Here is a 22,718-nt window from a genome sequence, read left to right as displayed (position 1 = left end):
GTACACATAGATGTCCAAATATTACGACTGGGCTGGGAAGGGTCAGATGAGTCTTGGCTTACTAAACCTTGTGGGATATCACAAGTGCAGTATACCTTCTGTAAGGTTAAAAACCGCCATGCTTTCGAAGCCAACATACTGGCTCCTTTCATTGGATTATGATGCACAATCAATTATGAAATGTTTATATATCCGTTAAGGTAATATACATTTATATGTACCATGCCTTGCTCATCAAATAATAGTAGTTAATTTGCATACCATGGAAGGCAGGGTGAAATCACTGCTTGGTAAAATAACACATGGTTGCTGACCAGTGTCCACTGATTACACAACATGTATATAGGCCGGTGGGGGGGGGGGAATTAGTATGTCCATTGAGGCCAGGCAACCACTGAACTCAGGTGACTGTTATGACAGGTTTATCTGTATGTTATAGAGTAGATATGTGGTGAGAGTTATATAGTTCTTTTTTATTTTTCTTAATTTATTTAATTAACCGAACAAGGTCTGGATGTATAGAATTGTGGAGAAACCTGTTGATATTTTTTTAATGCTGAAAAAAATGATGTGGCTGCCAGTACTGCAGCTGGAAAAGTGATTTTTGTCTTGTCATTTGCTTAGATGATCTAAATAAATATTACTAATGTAATAAGCATTATTGAAAAGGAATTTATTGCCATCACATAACAAACTTGTTCACAGCATGTCTTAACATATGTGCACTACACTGCATGTACATATTAAAACTGTCAAGTGATACGGAATATGGCTGATTATTCATATTAAAATTGTCAAGAAATATTGGAGTAATAGAATATACATATTAAAACTGTCAAGTGATACCGGAGTATGGCTGATTATTCATATTAAAATTGTCAAGAAATATTGGAGTAATAGAATATACATATTAAAACTGTCAAGTGATACCGGAGTATGGCTGATTATTCGTATTAAAATTGTCAAGAAATATTGGAGTAATAGAATATACATATTAAAACTGTCAAGAAATATTGGAGTAATAGAATATACACATTAAAACTGTCAAGAAATATTGGAGTAAAATAATATACATATTAAAGCTGTCAAGAAATAATGGAATATGGCAGATTAAATGAACATCTGAATAACATTTAAAAGAATTCAAAACTGCTGAAAGGTCATGGACTGTATGTAGATTGCACGCAAACAAACCTTAACTAAAATCTTAATAAACCTGCTAACGATGATGATGGTATCATTGTAGGACTAGAGACCAGTTATGTCTTGCTTTTGCACTATATGGGTTTGGTAAATCTAGGCACATGACCCATTTGATTGATGCATTTCTTTAACTACAACATTATGCATTTCAATAAATCAACAAAATTTATCAAATGAAAAGATTCAAATATATTTACAAAGACACAAATGACAAAGCAGCCCTGCTTGGTTATAACAATTGTACACCTTCATGACATAAAGTGCACATAGCTGCAAAAGGCTATATTTGCAAACAAATGACCTAGTGAAATAAAAAAAATAAAAAAATTACAAACAGCTAACATCGACTTAACATTCAACCATTTTGTGTACACAGAAGAGCTGGTGTTGATTTCTCAGCTAGTTCTAAAATATTTAGAGTTGCCTCAACTCCCACTTCCAAACGTGCAATAAAATTTGCAAATAACAGTTCTATAAAAGAAAAGCTAGAATTTATGTGCACTGCTTCACTACTTCATTCATACAGCTTGACGGCAGAATTCTTAGAATGTGAGTTATTGAAAGTTTGTTGTTGTTATGGGTTTAATGACATTTTTCAACATATGATAAGCTACATAGTTGCCAGTGTATCTTTGGGCAGAAGAACCTGGAAAAATCCAAGGAAGAACCACTGACCTACAGGAATCTACTTGTGAGCTCTCTCACATACCCACAATGGCCAAGCCCACATAGAGGTGAGATGTTGGTGACCTGTAAAGGTGAGCACCTTTGATCACCCACCACATGGTGCCCTGAACGTTTATTTAATTTATTGTACAATTATAGCTGACAAATTATATACAAATTATATGAATAACTCAACATGTATTCTGGTTCATTTAAATTTATTTCCAGCATACAGTATTTTGGATATAAGCAATATTCCCATGACATCTAAGTACAAGATTTTGCATGACGAAAATCAACTCGTGTAAACTAAACAACTGAATACAGATTTTTCAAAATCACTTGACACTGTGCTAAGGTCTTAACATATTCCTTTAGTAACAATACTTGAGGGTAATTGTTATTAAAGGCAAAACCCAGAACATAACTGTTTCTTTAAAGATAGAAATAACTTCTGCTGCAAATAATATCATTCATGACACAGAAAAACGGCCAAATATGCATCCATGCAAACAATGTAATTGGTGCCGTAAGAACAGCAGCATATACTGTGCTGATTAGTATGACCATAAAACTTAAGGTCAAGGGCATAATAACCTAATCAGATGTCTAATGTCCACTTCTAGGAAATAAACATCAGCCAGTGACCATGAACCTGACAATAAGGTCTTCATAATCACCTAAGGCATCTGCATAATTAATTCAGTTAAGCATAATTTTTAAGATAAAGAAGGTATCGTGCTTACATCCTTTTCTAGGCAATGCCATATAATTTCACCCTGTGACCATAAAAATTAAACCAAGTTCAAGTCAGAGAACATAAGTTTTGGGAACATCTTAAGGCATCAAGATATTCAATTAGGTCTGGTACGATTCTTTAATCTACATTATACAATTAAGCCTGGTGTGGTTCGATAATCTACATATCCATGTTGCCTGGTGTGGTTTGATAATCTACCTATCCAAGTTGCCTGGTGTGGGTCAATAATCTGCATATCCAATTAGGTCTGTTCCAGTTTATTAATCTACATATCCAATTAGGTCTGTTCCAGTTTATTAATCTACATATCCAATTAGGTCTGTTCCAGTTTGTTAATCTACATATCCAATTAGGTCTGTTCCAGTTTATTAATCTACATATCCAATTGGGTATGGTCTCATTCAATAATCTGCATATCCAATTAGGTCTGTTCCAGTTTATTAATCTACATATCCAATTGGGTATGGTCTCATTCAATAATCTGCATATCCAATTAGGTCTGTTCCAGTTTATTAATCTACATATCCAATCGGGTATGGTCTCATTCAATAATCTGCATATCCAATTAGGTCTGTTCCAGTTTATTAATCTACATATCCAATTGGGTATGGTCTCATTCAATAATCTGCATATCCAATTAGGTCTGTTCCAGCTTATTAATCTACATATCCAATCGGGTATGGTCTCATTCAATAATCTGCATATCCAATTAGGTCTGTTCCAGTTTATTAATCCACATATCCAATCGGGTATGGTCTCATTCAATAATCTGCATATCCAATTAGGTGTGGTATAATTCAATAATATGCACATCAGATTTGGTCTAGTCTGGCTCAGCAATCAACATATCCAATTAGACCTAGTCTGGTTCAGTAATCTGCGTATCTGATTAGGTCTGGTCTGGTTCAGCAATCTACATATCAAATCAGATCTAGTCTGGTTGATTAATCTGCATATCCAGTTAGGTCTGGTTTGGTTAATAATGTACACAGCAACCAAATAGGTTTGGTTTGGTTCAGTAGTTCCTGCAACAAATATAACAATCCAAATCAATGAGGAAAAACATACAAGAAACCACTGTTTATCTCATTACTGGAGATAGGAACTATATAATAAAGGTTGAGTTGCATTTTCTACTTTTACTAGAATTGAATCATGGATCTAACATATGTCTGAACCTGATTGTCATATTCTTGATTTAACACCTGTAACAAAAAAGTATATCTACAATTAAAATATCTAGGACTGTCTGAATGTTGTAGTGAAGCAATGGAAAAAAATTTGTCTGCGAATTGCACCATAAAATATATTGGTGTTATCAGGCAAATTTAACAAAATTATTTACAATCAAGAGTTGAAAAACTGAAGAAATTTGCTGCAAGTCCATGAAAACAAAGAAGCTATATGTTAAATAATGCTAATAACTGACAATGATTATTTAAGAAGTTTTTATTTGAAGACCACAACTTGTGAATTAAATGTAGTCCTGAAGAAAAAAAACCCCAAAGATTACATGTACTTTGTAACAACTATGTTGAATAGAGAGCTACCAACAAGACTTTTCAAAGCTTTGGGAATTTGTAAAGTCCATGAAAACAAAAAAGGCACATGTTAAATGATGCAGTTGACGAGATTTAGGCACCCATCTTTTAAAATATGGCAACGAAAACAGAGTATCTGTACATGCAATCATAACATTGTAAAAAACATAAAATTCCTCCAACTAATTTAACAAGATACACAAAAATCCAAAATATCACGTTTAATGTTAGAATTCAGTTGTAAAGTGGTTATATGGCAAAAAATATAATACCCATCCGCCAACAAACTAAACATACATTTTTAAAATATATCACTTGCTATTATTATTCATTCAACAGCAAAGTGAATTTTTAAAGCTTTACTTGAAATGACGACTGTCTGAGAGAAATTAACCAAGTACTATTAATAGGTATGTACCATACTGCTTCCTCATAAGAGCTGTTCCAGTTAAACATACATGCGATCCAGGGAAGACACTTACTATGTGGAGCTGTCACCAACAGATACAATTAAAAATATTTTTTTCATATGAACTTCTTAAGTAATCAGGATACCCTGGCACATATTTTTATGGAACAACCATCTCTCGGTACCAAGTATGTTTAATGGGAACATCCCTATTAGGAACTGGCTTGATGACAGGACAATATCCTACTTTCACAACATTTTGGAAATCTTTTATTTAAGTTCAGGTGAAAAGTTCATATATCCTTAGTCATAACAGTGTATATGGCATTGCAACTGACAGAAATTTTACTACTGGGTATAATTTTGTGCATTTCTTCCTAGGTCCATATATGTTCCAGATCTACCAATTAGGTATTTGACTTGAAACTTAGACTGCTGTATCAGACCTTATTCATAACAATATGCAGTGTTCCTTGTTTTGTATAGACCATAAAATATATGTACAAACAGATTAGTTACAACATACATTTTTGGTGCCCCATCCCAGGATAATTTTTAGTTATGAAATGATTATTCTGAGGAATAATTAAACTCTCAGCTTCAGGATTTTGACCCCACATCATTCATCAACTTATGTAATTTTTCTTGCTGGTTTATTAGAGTTACCAAAACAGCCATTTAGTGTTTCATGCTAGACCATGTGACTCCAAACATACTGTGGCAGATGCAACTCAGGCCCTTTGATCAGTTTAAGCAGTTCAAAAATGAAAATGTATTTATCAGTCATTATTGGTATGCCTTGCCAAATATCTAAAAAAAAAATATGTTGATTTAGTTAAGGCATACCTATCACTATGAAAATGGAGGAGCTGTGTACTTGATGATGAACATTTGGAAAATCTAATTAATGCTTAAAAGCACTTAAAAGCAATGCCAAGCTTTTGTACAATCAAGATGACTTCTGATGAAAAATAGTAAAATGATGGCCCTGTTCTGGAAATGTTTGTCTGTGATATAAATGAAAGGATGCGAAAAATTCCAGCAGGCACTGCTTTATAACTTTGGGACATTTAAAAATTTGGTGGGTGAGCACCAATGGATACTGGAGCTGCCTGGTGGCCCTAAATAATATGACGGAATCATCCTTGACATGAACAAACCCAGAAATTTGACCAGATCAGCATTTGGCTTGCATTTCCTTTGCATTCCATTTACATTCTGTTTGCAATTAAATTTATGATAAAAGATAACAATAGAAATAGAAGTCAAAATGTAGATGCAGAGTATTTCTTAACAAAGTGCATTATTTTCTTATTTCGTTTCATTCAATAAAGATACATACAAAAATAGCTTTATCTGCCCCCATTGCAAACTTAAAAAAGTCCAGAATTAAAAAAAATATAGAACATAATGGTATGAAAATCTGACCAGATCAACTCATCTATATTGGAATATAAATAAGGCCTCCACACTTTGTCTAACTCTAGCTGATGCTTAATCTTGCTAACAAGATTTTTGACAAAAACTCCAAAAAGTTCAAAACTGTGTAAAAACTAAGGAATTGTTGTACTGGCCCAAACATCTATATAATTCAAAATCAAATGTACACAAATATGCTAGATGATTTACATTCAAATGCATACAAATATGCTTGTTGATTCACCTTCATATGCATACAAATAAGCAAGCTAATTCATCTGCATATGCATACAAATATACTAGATCATTCATCTACATATGCATAACCAATGGGAGTATGTGAGAAAGCTTGCTTGTAGCTTCTTGTGGGTCGGTGGTTCTTTCCGGGGTTTTCACGGGTTCTACCTCCACCATTTATACTGGCTGGCATGTATAGCCTATCTTTGTGCTGACAAATGGCATTAAACCCTACAAAAACATATGCATAAAAATACAAATGCATATAAATATGCTAGCTGATCCATCTATAAATGTACACAAATATACTAGATGATTCATCTACATATGCATACAAATATATATGCATACAAATATGCTCACTGATTCATCTACATCTGCATATAAATATGTTAGCTGATTCATCTACATATGCATACAAATACATATGCATACAAATATGCTCACTGATTCATCTACATTTGCATACAAATACATGTGCATATAAATATGTTAGCTGATTCATCTACATTTGCATACAAATACATGTGCATATAAATAAGCTAGCTGATTCATCTACATTTGCATACAAATACATGTGCATATAAATAAACTAGCTGATTCATCTACATTTGCATACAAATATATGTGCATATAAATAAACTAGCTGATTCATCTACATTTGCATAAAAATACATGTGCATATAAATAAGCTAGCTGATTCATCTACATTTGCATAAAAATACATGTGCATATAAATAAGCTAGCTGATTCATCTACATTTGCATAAAAATACATGTGCATATAAATATGCTGGCGGATTCATCTACATTTGCATAAAAATACATGTGCATATAAATATGCTGGCGGATTCATCTACATATGCATACAAATACATGTGCATATAAATATGCTAGTGGATTCATCTACATTTGCATACAAATAAGCTAGCTGATTCATTTACATTTGCATACAAATACATATGCATATAAATAAGCTAGCTGATTCATCTACATTTGCATACAATTACATGTGCATATAAATATGCTAGCTGATTCATCTACATTTTTTTCAGGGGCCCCGAGTGGCTGAGTGGTCTAAAGCGCTCTCCGTCACGGATCACTGCCATCTCACCGCTGTCTGCGTAGGTTCGAGTCTCGGGCTCGGCCAATGTGGATATGTGAGAAAGCTTGCCGGTAGCTTCTCGTAGGTCGGTGGTTCTTTCCGGGGGTTTTCCGGGTTCTTCCTCCACCATTAATACTGGCCGCCATGTATAGCCTGTCTTGTGCTGAAAAATGGCGTTAAACCCTAAAACAACAACAAAAAAATCATCTACCTTTTCATAAAATTACATGTGCATATAAATATGCTAGCAGATTCATCTACATTTGCATACAAATACATGTGCATATAAATAAGCTAGCTGATTCATCTACATTTGCATACAAATACATGTGCATATAAATATGCTAGCTGATTCATCTACATATGCATACAAATACATTTGCATACATATGCATATGAATACATGTGCATATAAATAAGCTAGCTGATTCTTCTACATAAGCATATAAATATTTTAGCTGATTAATTTATTTATACATACATACATATATGTTAGCTAATTCAGCTATATTATGCATACAAATATACTAGATGAAATTTCATTTGTCTATTCTGATTAACTGTTTTTGTGCAATTTTGCTATAAAGCTTCTCAGAATGGATTTTCTGACATGAAGATGAAAAGGTCCAAATAACAATGCCAAGCAGTGGAGGCATAAGAATTTTGGCTATATCACATTCCAGCAGTAATTATTACCCACAATACATTATCATGCCATTACATCTGGAATATCACGAGACAAGAATGTAGTTTGATTAAAAGCTCACAAAAATCATCTTACTTGACACTTCAAAAATCACACTTTAAAATTTCAAAAGATACATGTTACTAAATTAAAACTGTAGACACTTAATATCAGTAATTCTTAATTGTGAAAGGAAAACAGTAACAAATCAATAAAATCTCATACACAAAAATAAAAATATCAAGAATTATCATTAATTTATATTATAAAGAAACAAAAATACTCATCAGCATTGTAAATTGCACTTTCTAATATTTCTCAAAAAATGGTTGACTTTGCTATGCATTGTATGAAGCTAATTCTAATGTGCATATTATTTTTATACATGAAGCAGTCACAGCAAGGTGCAAACGTAAATTACCACAAAATTTTCTTATGCCCATTTTATAGTCAAATCTTTTTTTTTTTAAACAAGGGATTACAGACTGTGAGTGCACCATGCTATGAATTTTTTGTTTAACACCCATTGTATCTAATTTGCATGAACTGTAACACAACTTCCAGCAAAATAAAAGTGATATGCTTTTCCACGTGAGACAAAAAATAAACCATGAATTTGTCATGTGTTAAGATACCTCTCCTTTGACTGTACTTAGTAATGGTAAAAGGCAAGACTGTGATTCAAAAAAGAGAGCAAGAATAAGCATGAATAGGTATATATAATTATTAATATACAACATGTAATAGATCAAAATTGGACCATATAATAACAATCCAAAGCAGTTTTTTTTTACAGCGACCATGAGCCTATCTTTAAAAGGTGTACTCAGAGTTGTATAGGATCAAAATACGTGGCTCTGTCTTAAACAGGAAGTATTCAGAGTTGTATAGGCTCAGTATACATGTCTGTCTTAAACAAGAAGTAGACAGAGTTGTATAGGCTCAGAATACATGGCTTTGTCTTAAACAGGAAGTAGTCAGAGTTGTATAGGCTCAGAATACATGGCTCTATCTTAAACAGGAAGTAGTCAGAGCTGTATAGGCTCAGAATAATGGCTTTGTCTTAAACAGGAAGTAGTCAGAGTTGTATAGGCTCAGAATACATGGCTTTGTCTTAAACAGGAAGTAGACAGAGTTGTATAGGCTCAGAATACATGGCTCTGTCTTAAACAGGAAGCAGACAGAGTTGTATAGGCTCAGAAAAATGGCTTTGTCTTAAACAGGAAGTTGACAGAGTTGTATAGGCTCAGAATACATGTCTGTCTTAAAACAGGAAGCCAAGTTGTATAGGTTCAGAATACATGGCTGTCTTAATCTGGAAGTAGACAGAATTGTATAGGCTCAGAATTTATGGCTCTGTCTTAAGCAGGATGTGGACAGTTGTATAGGCTCAGAACACATGGATCTGCCATACACAAGAAGTAAACAGTTTTATGGCTCAGAATACAAGGTTCTGTCTTAAACAGAAAGTAGACAGAGTTGTATAGGTTCAGAATACATGCCTTTGTCTTAAACAGGAAGTGGACAGTTGTATAGGCTCAGTACACATGCCTCTTCCATACACAAGTAAACAGTTGTATAGGCTTAGAATACATGGTTCAGTCTTCATCAGGAAGTAGACAGAGTTGTATAGGCTCAGAATACATGGTCCAGTCTTAATTAGATAGTAGACAGAGTTGTATAGGCTCAGAATACATGGTTCAGTCTTAATCAGGAAGTAGACAGAGTTGTATAGGCTCAGAATACATGGTTCTGTCTTAAACAGGAAGCAGAGTTGCACTGGCTCAGACTACATAACTCTGTCATAAACAGGAAGTAGACAGAGTTGTATAGGCTCAGACTAAGATAATGTATAAAACCTACTTTGCCATGGAAAGGTAGGTTCTGTGGCAATGTAGTACATATCATACAAGGCTTGAATTAGTTACATTAAATAAATATGTTGACACTGTAACATAAACAAATTCTTGAATAAAAATGTCATTAAATATGTTTTTCCTTTGGCTTTGTTGTAGGTATTCATCAGAGATCCTGAAATCACTGTATCTGCCAGCCATGTCTGGCAGATCATAGGTTTTGGCTGATAACATACTCTGCAACTGGATGTAAGTTACAGGATATCTGAATTATCATTATACCAAACTGTCTTTGATTGGTTAATCCATTAAATTGCCAAATAAACACCATAACAAAGTAAAATTCAAAGGTTACTAAGTCTTGTTTACAGATTGTTTCTTTGTCAGACAATCAATAAAGCTGTGAACAAGCTTAATTCAGAGGTGATAAGGTCAATTATACACATTGTTTATTTGTTTGACAACCAACAGAGGTGTTGCCAAGTAAGCTTGTTTGGTTATTATGGTTTCCAAATTGTTTAAACACAATAGCCATAAAGCACAATATGAAAGAGAAATGTAAACTTATCTCCTGGATTTATTAAAGACCCCATAACTGAAAGACTGGCTCAGGCTTTATGCCATACACATTACCTAAGCTCGTCCTGGATTTATTAAAGACCCCATAACTGAAAGATTGTCCCAGGTTTTACACCATACACGTTACATTAGCTTGTCCTGGATTTATTAAAGACCCTATAACTGAAAGATTGTCCCAGGTTTTACACCATACACATTACATTAGCTTGTCCTGGATTTATTAAAGACCCTATAACTGAAAGATTGTCCCAGGTTTTACACCATACACATTACATTAGCTTGTCCTGGATTTATTAAGACCCTATAACTGAAAGATTGTCCCAGGTTTTATACCATACACATTACATTAGCTTGTCCTGGATTTATTAAGACCCTATAACTGAAAGATTGTCCCAGGTTTTACACCATACACATTACATTAGCTTGTCCTGGATTTATTAAGACCCTATAACTGAAAGATTGTCCCAGGTTTTACACCATACACATTACATTAGCTTGTCCTGGATTTATTAAGACCCTATAACTGAAAGATTGTCCCAGGTTTTACACCATACACATTACATTAGCTTGTCCTGGATTTATCAAGACCCTATAACTGAAAGATCGTCCCAGGTTTTACACCATACACATTACATTAGCTTGTCCTGGATTTATTAAAGACCCCATAACTGAAAGATTGTCCCAGGTTTTATGCCGTACACATTACATCATCTCATACCACATAGCTTTTAATTATGGTGCATTGCAGAGTCAGTACATCATACCTTTAGAACAAAGAATCTGAAGCCTAGGCATGAATTAAGAAAAAGATACACCAGCATTGACAATTATCTTTTAGTACCATCCTCCTAGACTTTCTTGAGGACCTAATCAAAACATCCATCAGTTAGGTGTTACATATTTTTGAGGTCGTAAGTCAGTTTGCTGTCAATTAAAAATGAAAAGTTTGAAAGAGAGTGGAATAAAACAGTTGCTGAGTAATTATCTAAAATATTTTCTGAAAGATAAAGTAAATTATACAAGTAATAATATGAAAGGAAACAAAGGATAATACTAACACGAAAGTAGCAGCAAATCTGAAATAAAAATGATAAATTTTCTTGTACATTTATTAATAAGCTATATCAATGTTTTCATCTTTGTCCAAACATATTACATTTCCTTTGAGTATTTTCATGAAAGTATGGCATCCACATTTATTTTTGTTTAAAAAAATTGTCCACCATGAACCATTAGAATTTTAGAATTCCTGGTTGACAGTCGGTCATACTGGTCCATGTCTGATTCTGTGACCCAATTTCATGCCCAGGGACTGACAAAGACTTTGGTTAACACAACCTACTTTGGACCTATGAGAAGGTCAATAGAAAACAAAACCAAAACTAAACTTCACTGCAATAAAATTACTCCAAAAATGTGATGCCAGTGAACTGAAGCTGAACCAAAAACTCCATCAAAAATACAAATTTACACTTTTATTTCTACTTGGGTGGCATCATGGGGATAAAAATGGCAATCCATATTTTCAAGGCTAATTCCATGAAAAAGATAATACTAAAAGGATGAGTATTAACTGTGCAAATATACACAAAACACAGCTACACTTTGTGACAATAATGCAAATATACACAAAACACAGCTACACTTTGTGACAATAATGCAAATATACACAAAACACAGCTACACTTTGTGACAAAAATGCAAATATACACAAAACACAGCTACACTCTGTGACAATACTGCATTCGTCCAACGTTCCTAATGATCAGTAACACTAAAATTAATAAACTTGTAGAGACAGTCTCTGAATGGAGTAAAATCTATTATATTTTAATAACATTTTGTTCCAGGTAAAAGCTATATGTTAATTTATGAATCATATGGATATTTCTTTTTTCAACATCAGAAAAGGAATACTATGAGAATTATACAATATGGTGAACCTAACTTTATCAATCTGAAAGGCTTATTGTTGACAATGGCTGTTTTTTGAGGCAGGCTTATATTTCTAGTGCAAATATGAGCCCATGAGCAACAAAGAATCAGGTTTATACATTATGAACTAATGCACTGCAAAACACATTATATTTGTGTATTACCAATGTTTTTCTTTCTTTCCAAGAATGAAAAGCAGACATTACTTTTAGAGTATATTGGTTTAAATAATTAATGGACAATGTACTGACTGATCCAACCGGAAGGCTACAGTCTATTTGAATTGCTTGGTATGGTCTTGGAATTTCTTGAGAACAAGTGCAACAACTCAGGATTACAAGAAAAAGCCTATTTCAAGTTGTCATCCAATACAGCCAAAACATTCATAACAGCCAGAGATATTAGGTTGTGCTATTCCAACTGGATTTACAATGTCTAAAACATAAATTGATCATAAAATATTCAATACATATTGCAGAAGGACGTGTGCCAAAACGTGACTTCATTAAATTGCCCAATTTAAAGAATAGGTGATATCAGACTCAAACTAACCAACAGTATCAGTACAGTATGGCCAATTTATCTGCAATTCTCTCTATAAGCTCCAAAAATTGCAACACCAAAAGTGGGTACTTATCATTTGAAATATATAAGGAAACAAATTCAGTCTGCATTAGGTTTACCACATACTCAACCACTCACAATTCACCTATGTAATAAGTCTGCAATGTTAAATCACAATGGGAGTTACTGTTGATGATACATGGCTTCAAACTCCAAACAATGGCACTGAACTGTGCAAGATAATTACCTCATTCTCTTCCAGATGATGTAACGAAAGGTGAATCTGGTTCATGTTAGAACATGAGAAGCAACAAAAAAATACAATCTTAAAAATAAAAAAAAATGTATTAAAAAAAATTCAAACTATTTTCCAAATACTAAAAGTTATACACTAACTGAAATTATGCTTGCAAAAAGACACAGAGTACTGAAGCTCAGTTTGTTTCTTCATGAAATCATTTTCACACATACACTTGCACTGCATGATGCACCAAAAGATAGTGGAAAATTATTTCACAGGAATTAATTAGGAAAGACTTTCATGTTAGAAACTTATTATTATTGTAGTGATGGCTAGAGGATCGGTTTCGAAAGTTATAGCAACTTCACATAATATTTAGCAAAAATATCATAAACAATAGAATCCCCATGTTTTGACAGTATGATTTTGTCATGAATCGTTTTTAAGAATTGTTATAATATCTTCTCGCAGCATTTCTGGTCCCCTCAGCACTTCTATTAGCTGTTCCACCGTTCCCAGCTTGCTGCAACACCAGTCTTTCAGAAGTTCCATTGGTGGGTTGGAGACTGTACCATAGAACTGAACCTGTTCTGCTGTGTAGCCAAGAGCACCTATTTGCATAAAAAAACACATTATACAGTGAAACTTGTCTATAGAGGACATTTAAAAGACCACAGAGTTCACAAACGTCACTTATTAGAAGATGTATTTATAATGAAGTGCTTGCTAATGTAGGTTTCCCTGCAAATGGTAAATGTGGTCAAACATGTAAATTATTCACTCAATCATACTTTCACAGACAGATGAAAATTCCAAATATAAAACTGGTACTTTGCATTAAAACGATATTCTATCAAAGTACTGTTGTTCTCATTCTAAATTATTTCTTTCTAAACTCGAGTCAGGAAACAGAAATGGTGACGATCAGTATACTAGACAGGCTGACTTCTTGTGTGAATGCCCCCCTTCCCGATGGTCCACTCATATATGAAGGATACATCTACATGGCTTGACATCAAAAGGGATAGCTCAAATCTCTATTCTTGTCATGTTCATGGATGAGGATTTAGTAGTTTACCAATGATACATATTATCCGGTAGAGTATCTGACTGAAAGAGTCTGATAGTTTATCTACCCTAATGGTTAAGCCAGGCTTATGGTTTAACTATGTTGATCATTTAGTTAGGCTGATGGTTTAGTTAGATAAGGACAATGCAGCCATCATTTAGTTAGGCTGATGGTTTAACTATATTGATCATTTAGTTAGGCTGATGGTTTAACTATGTTAATCATTTAGTTAGGCTGATGGTTTAACTATGTTGATCATTTAGTTAGGCTGATGGTTTAGTTATGCTGATCATTTAGTTAGGTTAATGGTTTAACTATGCTGATCATTTAGTTAGGCTGATGGTTTAGCTATGCTGATCATTTAGTTAGGTTGATGGTTTAACTATGTTGATCATTAGTTAGGCTGATGGTTTAACTATGTTGATCATTTAGTCAGGCTGATGGTTTAGCTATGTTGATCATTTAGTTAGGCTGATGGTTTAACTATGCTGATCATTTAGTTAGGCTGATGGTTTAGCTATGTTGACAGTTCAGACAATGGTTGAGCTTGGCTGATGGTTTATTTAGCTTTATGGTGTTGACAGACTGACTACAAAGCCTTATGCAACTAACTTGAAATCTTACAGAGCAATACAAATGTTCACTACTGTGTACAGAACAACACTGCAAATAACTAAATCAAATGATACTCTCCAAATTAAACTGTCACAAGATTTCACACTTTTTGTCCAAATCATCAATTGTAACTTACTATAATGAACTTTTGAAAGAAATTTGAGTGTTAATATAGTCATCAGACAAGGCATCATGACTTGCAAAATTGCAATCCAAATACAAATATTGTATATTTTACTCCCTCAGGATAAGGACAATGCATCCAAGTAGACAGTGGTCATTTTAGATACGATGTGATTCTCATTTACATTTCATTTGATTTTTGGTTTGTCAAACCGATTCTGGTTGCTATTCCAAAAACTTTGTCTAAGAGAAAGAACAACCGACAGTGAATAATGACCACTGTGACAGTAAACTCATCCTAGCTTGCACAAAACAGATTGAGAAACTTTAATGTAATACGAAAATTTGGCTGAATGCTACATCCTAGTACATGTGCATGCGTGGCATAATTCCAAAACCTTGGCACAGTCACTGCAAAAGTAGATCATTTTGTCCTAAACAGTAGGTCAGTGAAGTTATCAAGATGTGTGACAAAAATATATCAATTAAATTTCATGACTAAACACATCAGCCAAATCATATGAGACAAATACAAAAACAGACTGTAATTGCTGGAGCAAGAAATGTAGGTCACAGTGACCTAACTTTGCCTGTGGTGAATAGTAAATGACATGATAAATACACACATTAAGACATCATGGAAAAAAATGCAAATCTAAACTTAATTGCTGAAGTATAAAAAGCAGATCATAATAGCCTACTTTTTTCCATGATGGGTAGTACCTCCAACATGAAAACACCAATGAAATTTCATTGCTGTCAAGAACACTGTCACTGAAACTGAGCAAATTGCAAAATCTTAACATGATCACAAGAAATGAAAAGTAGGTCACTTTGGCCAGCAGTGGGTTGTACCCTATAGGATGAATAAACATATCAAGTTTCATGACTGTACATACAACTGTGTGAGAAACTAAAAACTTCAAATAACCTGCAAAGTATTTTATGAGGAGCAGCAATAGTAAACCTGTGCTAAAATGTGACAGATGATGGACAACAAAACATCCCATAAGCTCATCCTTTAATCTTAGTCCATAAAATCTTACCTGGTCCCTTTATAAAAACACGAAGAGGCTACTATATATCTATATATCTTAGACTGATGAGGAGGAGGAGGAGACAGTATTAGTGATTTTGATAATGATGGCAGAGATCTCTCTCCATTCAGATTTTATGGATCGCAAAATTTACATAGGATAAAATAAATTTCTGCAACACTGCTCTTTCATCATATAGCTTGTAAAATTATTCTAGGTCTAAACAGAGCCTTACTGGTGTATTATGTAAGAGTGAAAATATTCAATTCCAACTCATCTGGAAAATAAACAGCTTGATACACAATTTGTACAAAGCAACACAATATTTTTCAACAACATTAGTGTTAAGTTTTTGATAAGGTGCTAGAATAGTGCTAACACTATCGCATTTGAGGATTTAGTTACATCATTAATAGTTTTAGTCCTGCAAAAACATTTTTTCAACTCTGCTGATGCATCACTATTTAAACTCAATTTGCAACTGAATGAAAATTTCTGACATCTTTAAAATTCTCACGTGAGATTCTTATCCCCCAAATTTCTTAATCTAAATTATTAAAGCTAGATTCTCCAAACCTCATCTGCAAGTCCTTGCCATCATTTTCCATAATCAGCTAATTTTTACTGCTTCATGACACTAACAGCAGGGGCCCCGAGTGGCCGAGTGGTCTAAAGCGCTCTCCGTTACGGATCACTGCCATCTCACCTCTGTCTGCATCGGTTCGAGTCTCGGATTCAGCCAATGTGGGTATGTGAGAAAGCTTGCCAGTAGCTTCTCGTGGGTCGGTGGTTCTTTCCGGGGTTTTCCTGGGTTCTTCCTCCACCATTAATAGTGGCTGCCATGTATAGCCTATCCTGTGCTGAAAAATGGCATTAAACCCTGCAACAACAACAATAACAACAACACTAACAGCAAACTTACCTGCAAGTCCTTGCCAATCATTTTCCATAATTAGCTAATTTTTACTGCTTCACGACACTAACAGCAAACTTACCTGCAAGTCCTCGCCAATCATTTCCCATTGTTTGCTCAACCTTAAGCTTCAAGCAGACCATGTTGAAGACAGACCAAGGCAAAGTCTCAATTAGTGTTTTCTGGGAACTTGAAGTTATTGGTAGAATAGGCTGGAAAAAAAAAGATCCACGAGTTATCATGAAGACTCTACCATGAAACACTATTTCTTGCCCAACTGACAAGGAATGTCCCAGTCTTCACCCATGGCATAAGAAATATATGTTAACCTCGGATACAAAAGATCATGTGCAGACTGTAAAGTCATGAACATGTCATGATCAATACTACTGTAGCATCATTTATTTTCATGGATCTCAATTTTAGTGGTTTTGTGAAATAAAACATTTTTATATGGTACTTAAATTAGGGTTCTGCCTGTCAAAGTTTAATATTAGAGTACAGTGTGACCTCGCTATAACACAGTAGTTGGGAGCCATAAAATCTGACTGCATCATATACCGAACTGTGTTATATGCAACCAAGTCAGTTAGCTTAAGAAAATGTACCCCCCAAAAAATTGTGGGGGGTGGGTGGGTAATAAATGCGGGCTGTAAAATACATGCTTCGTTGGCACAGTTACCATCTTAAATTGATGCATATTAAATGAGAAATACACCTGGAGTGAAAACAGAAAAGACTATTATAGTTTACTTTATTTTGAGAACCATGAATTGGTACATATAAGTGAATCCTGTTTATATATAAATGACTAATGTATAGCATGAATAGAGTATCAACACCATGTACTCACCTGCGAACTTCATCATATACATTGAATCCACAATACAAGTGATTCCATCAAAAATATGCACACACACAGCTTTAAAATATTCTTTAATTTTGTAACAGGTCATATTGGTCTGAATTCAGTGGAAAAACATAGCACAATCATGTAATGAATGACGAAGCTCATTTACTTTAAAGTACATTCCATGTCAGTAAAAGTTAGTTTGTGTTTTAAGCCACAGTTGGTAGCGTTCGTAAGCATAAACATTTTCCAAACAAAAAGGAAATTTTCACATCCCAGTTTACATTAATGTTCCAGTCATGTTGGAAAATGCAAAAATCCATGATTCCATCACTTTTATTTAAGTTTGGTACTGACTTCCTTTGAAGACAAGTTCTTTGCTGTTATTGAAAGATTGTAGTTGGCTTTCTTTGACGAAGGGTGCATGTGCTACTTAAGTCACAGGTAAAGGACAGCTTTGGAGAACCAAACGAATGCACATTTCTTATTGTGGCGGCAACATCAAATAATTGTATTGCATGATTGAGACTGGTATTTTTTCCATTTGCTGAGTACGTTTTCATAACAGTCTGTGCTTCAAAGGTTATCTGTTTCCTTTTAAAATTTCAGCAAACTATTTTATCTGGGTACATTTTTAAAAAAGAATTGTTCGTCGTTTAGACCATTTTATTTACTGTCCCTCCATGCCTACTGAATAAACCAATAACTAAGATGTATTTCTTTTTTTTTTTTTACATTTGTGGTAGCAGTATGATGCTGCCTTCCATGCATGCGTCTGAAAATTAACAAAGGGTCAACGGATGATAGAGACGCAGGTGTTCTGATGACAGGGATAATTACAGAAAATGTGAGTGTTCTGAAGAATTTAATTCTGAGAGAAAAGAAGAGGAATTTTACTTACCATCCACATACAAATGTCAGTCTTTGTAAATATATTCATTACTAGTGAGCGGCCGGAAATTTGATGAAAGATAGATTATGAGACAATGCCTTGTTTGGTTGATCTATGTTACCAGAAATGTCAACAACAAAAAAGCGGATATTTCACACACAGAACTCATGCTAGATATCAGGATAAGCAGATTATGATATAACAATGCACTGTTTAGATGGTTTGTCAGTATGGACAAAGAATTTGTTTATGTAACAATAGATACATTTCAGTGCATTTTATATCCAGTTAATGGCTTCCTTTCATGGGGCCTCTGAATTTCTGCACTTCAAACCAATGGTTTTATATAAAAGTTTAAACAGCCAACAATGTCGCCAACAGATAAAAAAAGCCACATGATATGTTTTGCAGCCAATAAGGAAAAACAATCCAAGTTTGCAACATTGGAGAAGACCTACGTGACCCCAGAATAAAATTTTTATGTGTTTTTTCTTCTTCTTACATTTAAGAAGAAAAAAAAATACTTTTTTCGTGTACGAGAAAAATACATATAAAATTTCTGGAGCCAAGCGACAATTGTCTTGTATTATTCATACAAGATCTCTTCCCCAAAATGATAAGCAACTTGTTACATTTTTTTCGTACTTTTTAAGATTTTTTTTGTACACAAAATAAATACATGTATATGAAATTTGGGGAGCCACGCCATGACCGCGTTATATCCGAATTCGGGTTATAACAGAGCGCACTATAGCAGGGTCACACTGTACTGTATTTCATTTCATGGTAAACCTCTATATACTGGTAGACCAACTCAATAAAAACATAAAAAGAACAAAACAATGTTGACAATAAACAGCTATCACTGCAATGGTTAAAACAATACAGTACTACCATCTGTATGAACACAAATCAAACATCTGTCAAGATCAATCACTTATACTCAACATCAAAGGGAGCTGATGCAGCCAAAAACACTAAGTTTATCAGCTATTAATGTACATGTGAACCACTCCACTGGCCTAAGTAGTTAGAGCATCCGCCTTGGATGTGGGAGGTTGTGGGTTCAATTCCCCCCCCCCAAATCATACCAAAAAGACTTATAAAAATAGTGTTAGCAGCTGCCTTGCATTGCACACAGCATTAATAGGTCAATGTTAGGACTGGTCAGCCTGGTGTCAGGATAATGTGACTCGGTGGGACATCATGCTACATGTCTGCGGCATGATGACCCTGTGCTAAACATCATTATGAACTGTCACACTGCAGACATTGTAGCGATATGACGGAAAAATTGTTAAAGCTACATTAAAAATCCAAATCACCCAGACTTAAGTACAAGTGCATGTTCTCTTACTTAAAACACAGTTCATTAAGTTGCAAGGTCAATTACTTTGTGATGACCATGGTGCTAACACAGTGGCTTAAGATGACCATGGTGCTATTACAGTGGCTTAAGACAACCATGGTGCTAACACAGTGGCTTAAGACAACCATGGTGCTAACACAGTGGCTTAAGACAACCATGGTGCTAACACAGTGAAAACACTGTTCATTAAGTGGCTTAAGAGTGGTAAAATTAGACTTATACCCCTGATTGGTTTGGATAATATCAATACACATCTGAACCAAAATGTGTGACCAGATGCGACGTGTTTAACAATTTCTGTTAAGCAGTGTCAACATCTGAGCTCATCAAAGTGTAAAGAGGCTAACAAATGAAAACCAATGGAACCACTCTTTCGTTTGAGCCTGTCTCATGAAGAAAACTTCAACCACACCAATTTATTTAAAACTTCATCAATCAAGCTGACTGATGTGAATAGATAAGTAATAGATAGTTCATTTTTTTAGTCTTTAAATTCATGGTTCAGGGCAGCAACAAAATGCAAGAAAATTGGTACCCTATGAGAATTAGTGATACTACAAAATGAAATAAGCACCTAATATCTTTGACATCATTTACATGATATCACTACTAAATATTATATTTTAGATAAAGACAGAACTGTGTTTTATGCTCATGGAAAATGCATGTCCCAACATAATGCCTGAAAAGTGACATAAATGCGAAACCTATCAAAAGTGTGACATATGGACAGACAGATGGAGAAGGGTAACAGTATATGCCCCAGTCACTAATGGACAGACAGATGGAGAAGGATAACAGTATATGTCCCAGTCACTAATGGATAGACAGATGGAGAAGGGTAACTGTATATGCCCCAGGCACTAATGGACAGACAGATGGAGAAGGGTAACAGTATATGCCCCAGTCACTAATGGACAGACAGATGGAGAAGGGTAACAGTATATGCCCCAGTCACTAATGGACAGACAGATGGAGAAGGATAACAGTATATGCCCCAGTCACTATTGCAGTTAGGCACAGGAAAAACAACAGGACAAAATAGCTTGAATTCACCCACCCCACTAATACTGGCCTAATAGGCATGCAACATTTAAAGGGGTGGCTGAGGCAGGCTTATGCATCTTACAGAATGCCTTCTCAAAATTTGACAAGTCACCAAATTCTGCATGGTGATTTTCTTAGAAGAACTCTTGAAAAGTTTTTTATTACATGCCTAGTCAGTTAATTTTGTTAATATACCCATATCATCATTATCATAACAAGACACCTTCTGGCATCAGAAAAATCACTGAAGGCTAGGCTGTTTTTTTGAGAAGTTGCTCAAAGATTTTGTATTCATGGTGGCTGTCACTGATGGCAAACTGACATAATGTGTATAAACTTGAAAGACATGCTATGATGCCTTCTGTCAAATTTGATCAAATTTTATCCAATAGTTTTTGAGAAGCTGTTTGATGTTTTTCAGTTATTAGTAATGGTAGTCATATTTAATGGCAGATAGGCGTCACTTAGACAAATTTTAAAGACTTGTGTTGGCATGCTTTTTGCTAAATTAGGTCAAACTATGACCTGCTATTGAAAAATTATTTAAATGTTTTCCTATGTATAGTTAGCAACAGCCATATTTAATGGAAGACAGGGATCTTTTGTGTAATTCTGAAAGGCTTTCATGCTATAATGCTTTGAGTCAAATTTGGTCAAATTATGCACAGTGGTTTTTGAGAAGTCTTTTAAAGTTTTTTATCAGATATGTAATGTGTTTTTGACTAATATGTTCATATCATAATTTATGTTGAAATAACACTTCCTGATGTCACAAGTGATGCCATATAATCTTGCATGAGACATGTATACAGTCAAACTCACTTATCTCAAGAACCCATGTATGTCAAGCATTTTTTCCCTGGTTATATTGACCCCTGTTAAGTCGAATACCCCTTTATGTTGGGCATAAGTTTCGGTCCGAAGTAACATGTGAACCCACTAAATTCGACGAAATACAACTTTTCATGCCTATCTCAGAGAAATTTTACAAAAAATGATGTGGCGTTTCTGCTATTACTGGTTACTTGTACCAGCAAGGATGGAAAAAGTTAGCACAAGACCAAATTGTACTGGTACAAATGCTAATCAACCAACTTCGTCAATGCATGGTTTATCACTTGGATAGAGTGGAGAAATTTATGTTGTAAACAATAATTTAAAGTAAGGAAACTGAATGAATGTGTTTCTGACCTTTACAGAAGCTGCAATCATAATGGACAGCATCACATAAACAATACGACAATACAGTTTGTTCCAAACAGCATCACGAATTTGATCTATCTTTAACTCAGAAAATTATCAGGTCAACAGCATCAAATGTAACTGAAAATAACTAATTTATTTTACACAATATATTTAAAACAAATTAGGTACTTTTAGCTATATTTAATGATGCTGACCTGAATGTTTACAGAGTTACAGATATGATAAAGTTCACAATGCCCTGTGGAACAACTATAGTGTAATCCTATTTCAATTTCATCAGGTCAGTCACCAACTTAATCCATATACAATTAACAACTTTGGTTCAGAGTTCACTTATAAAGTAAACAGCATTTCCATGCTTGGTGTGAATGTAAGCCTTCAACTTCAGCATTGCTTGA

General features: G+C 34.4%; 1 protein-coding gene across 1 annotated transcript in view; it reads right to left on the bottom strand.

Annotated features, from left to right (window-relative positions):
- Positions 1-658: 658 nt before the first annotated feature.
- Positions 659-22,718, bottom strand: part of LOC149792584 (uncharacterized) — a 92,665-nt gene continuing 70,605 nt past the window's right edge. The window contains exons 10-11 of the mRNA XM_089971211.1: positions 17,039-17,168; positions 659-13,810 (exon numbers count right to left, since the gene is read on the bottom strand). Coding sequence (XP_089827337.1) covers positions 13,629-13,810; positions 17,039-17,168 — 312 coding nt within the window. The 3' untranslated portion in view covers positions 659-13,628. The remainder of the gene's footprint in view (positions 13,811-17,038; positions 17,169-22,718) is intronic.

Source organism: Sinohyriopsis cumingii, chromosome 9 (assembly GCF_028554795.1).
Source record: "Sinohyriopsis cumingii isolate HCF-2022 chromosome 9, ASM2855479v2, whole genome shotgun sequence".
NCBI classification, from domain to species: Eukaryota; Metazoa; Mollusca; class Bivalvia; order Unionida; family Unionidae; genus Sinohyriopsis; species Sinohyriopsis cumingii.
Note: the sequence above shows the minus strand (reverse complement) of the source record. Positions and strands in the feature narration are given on the sequence as shown.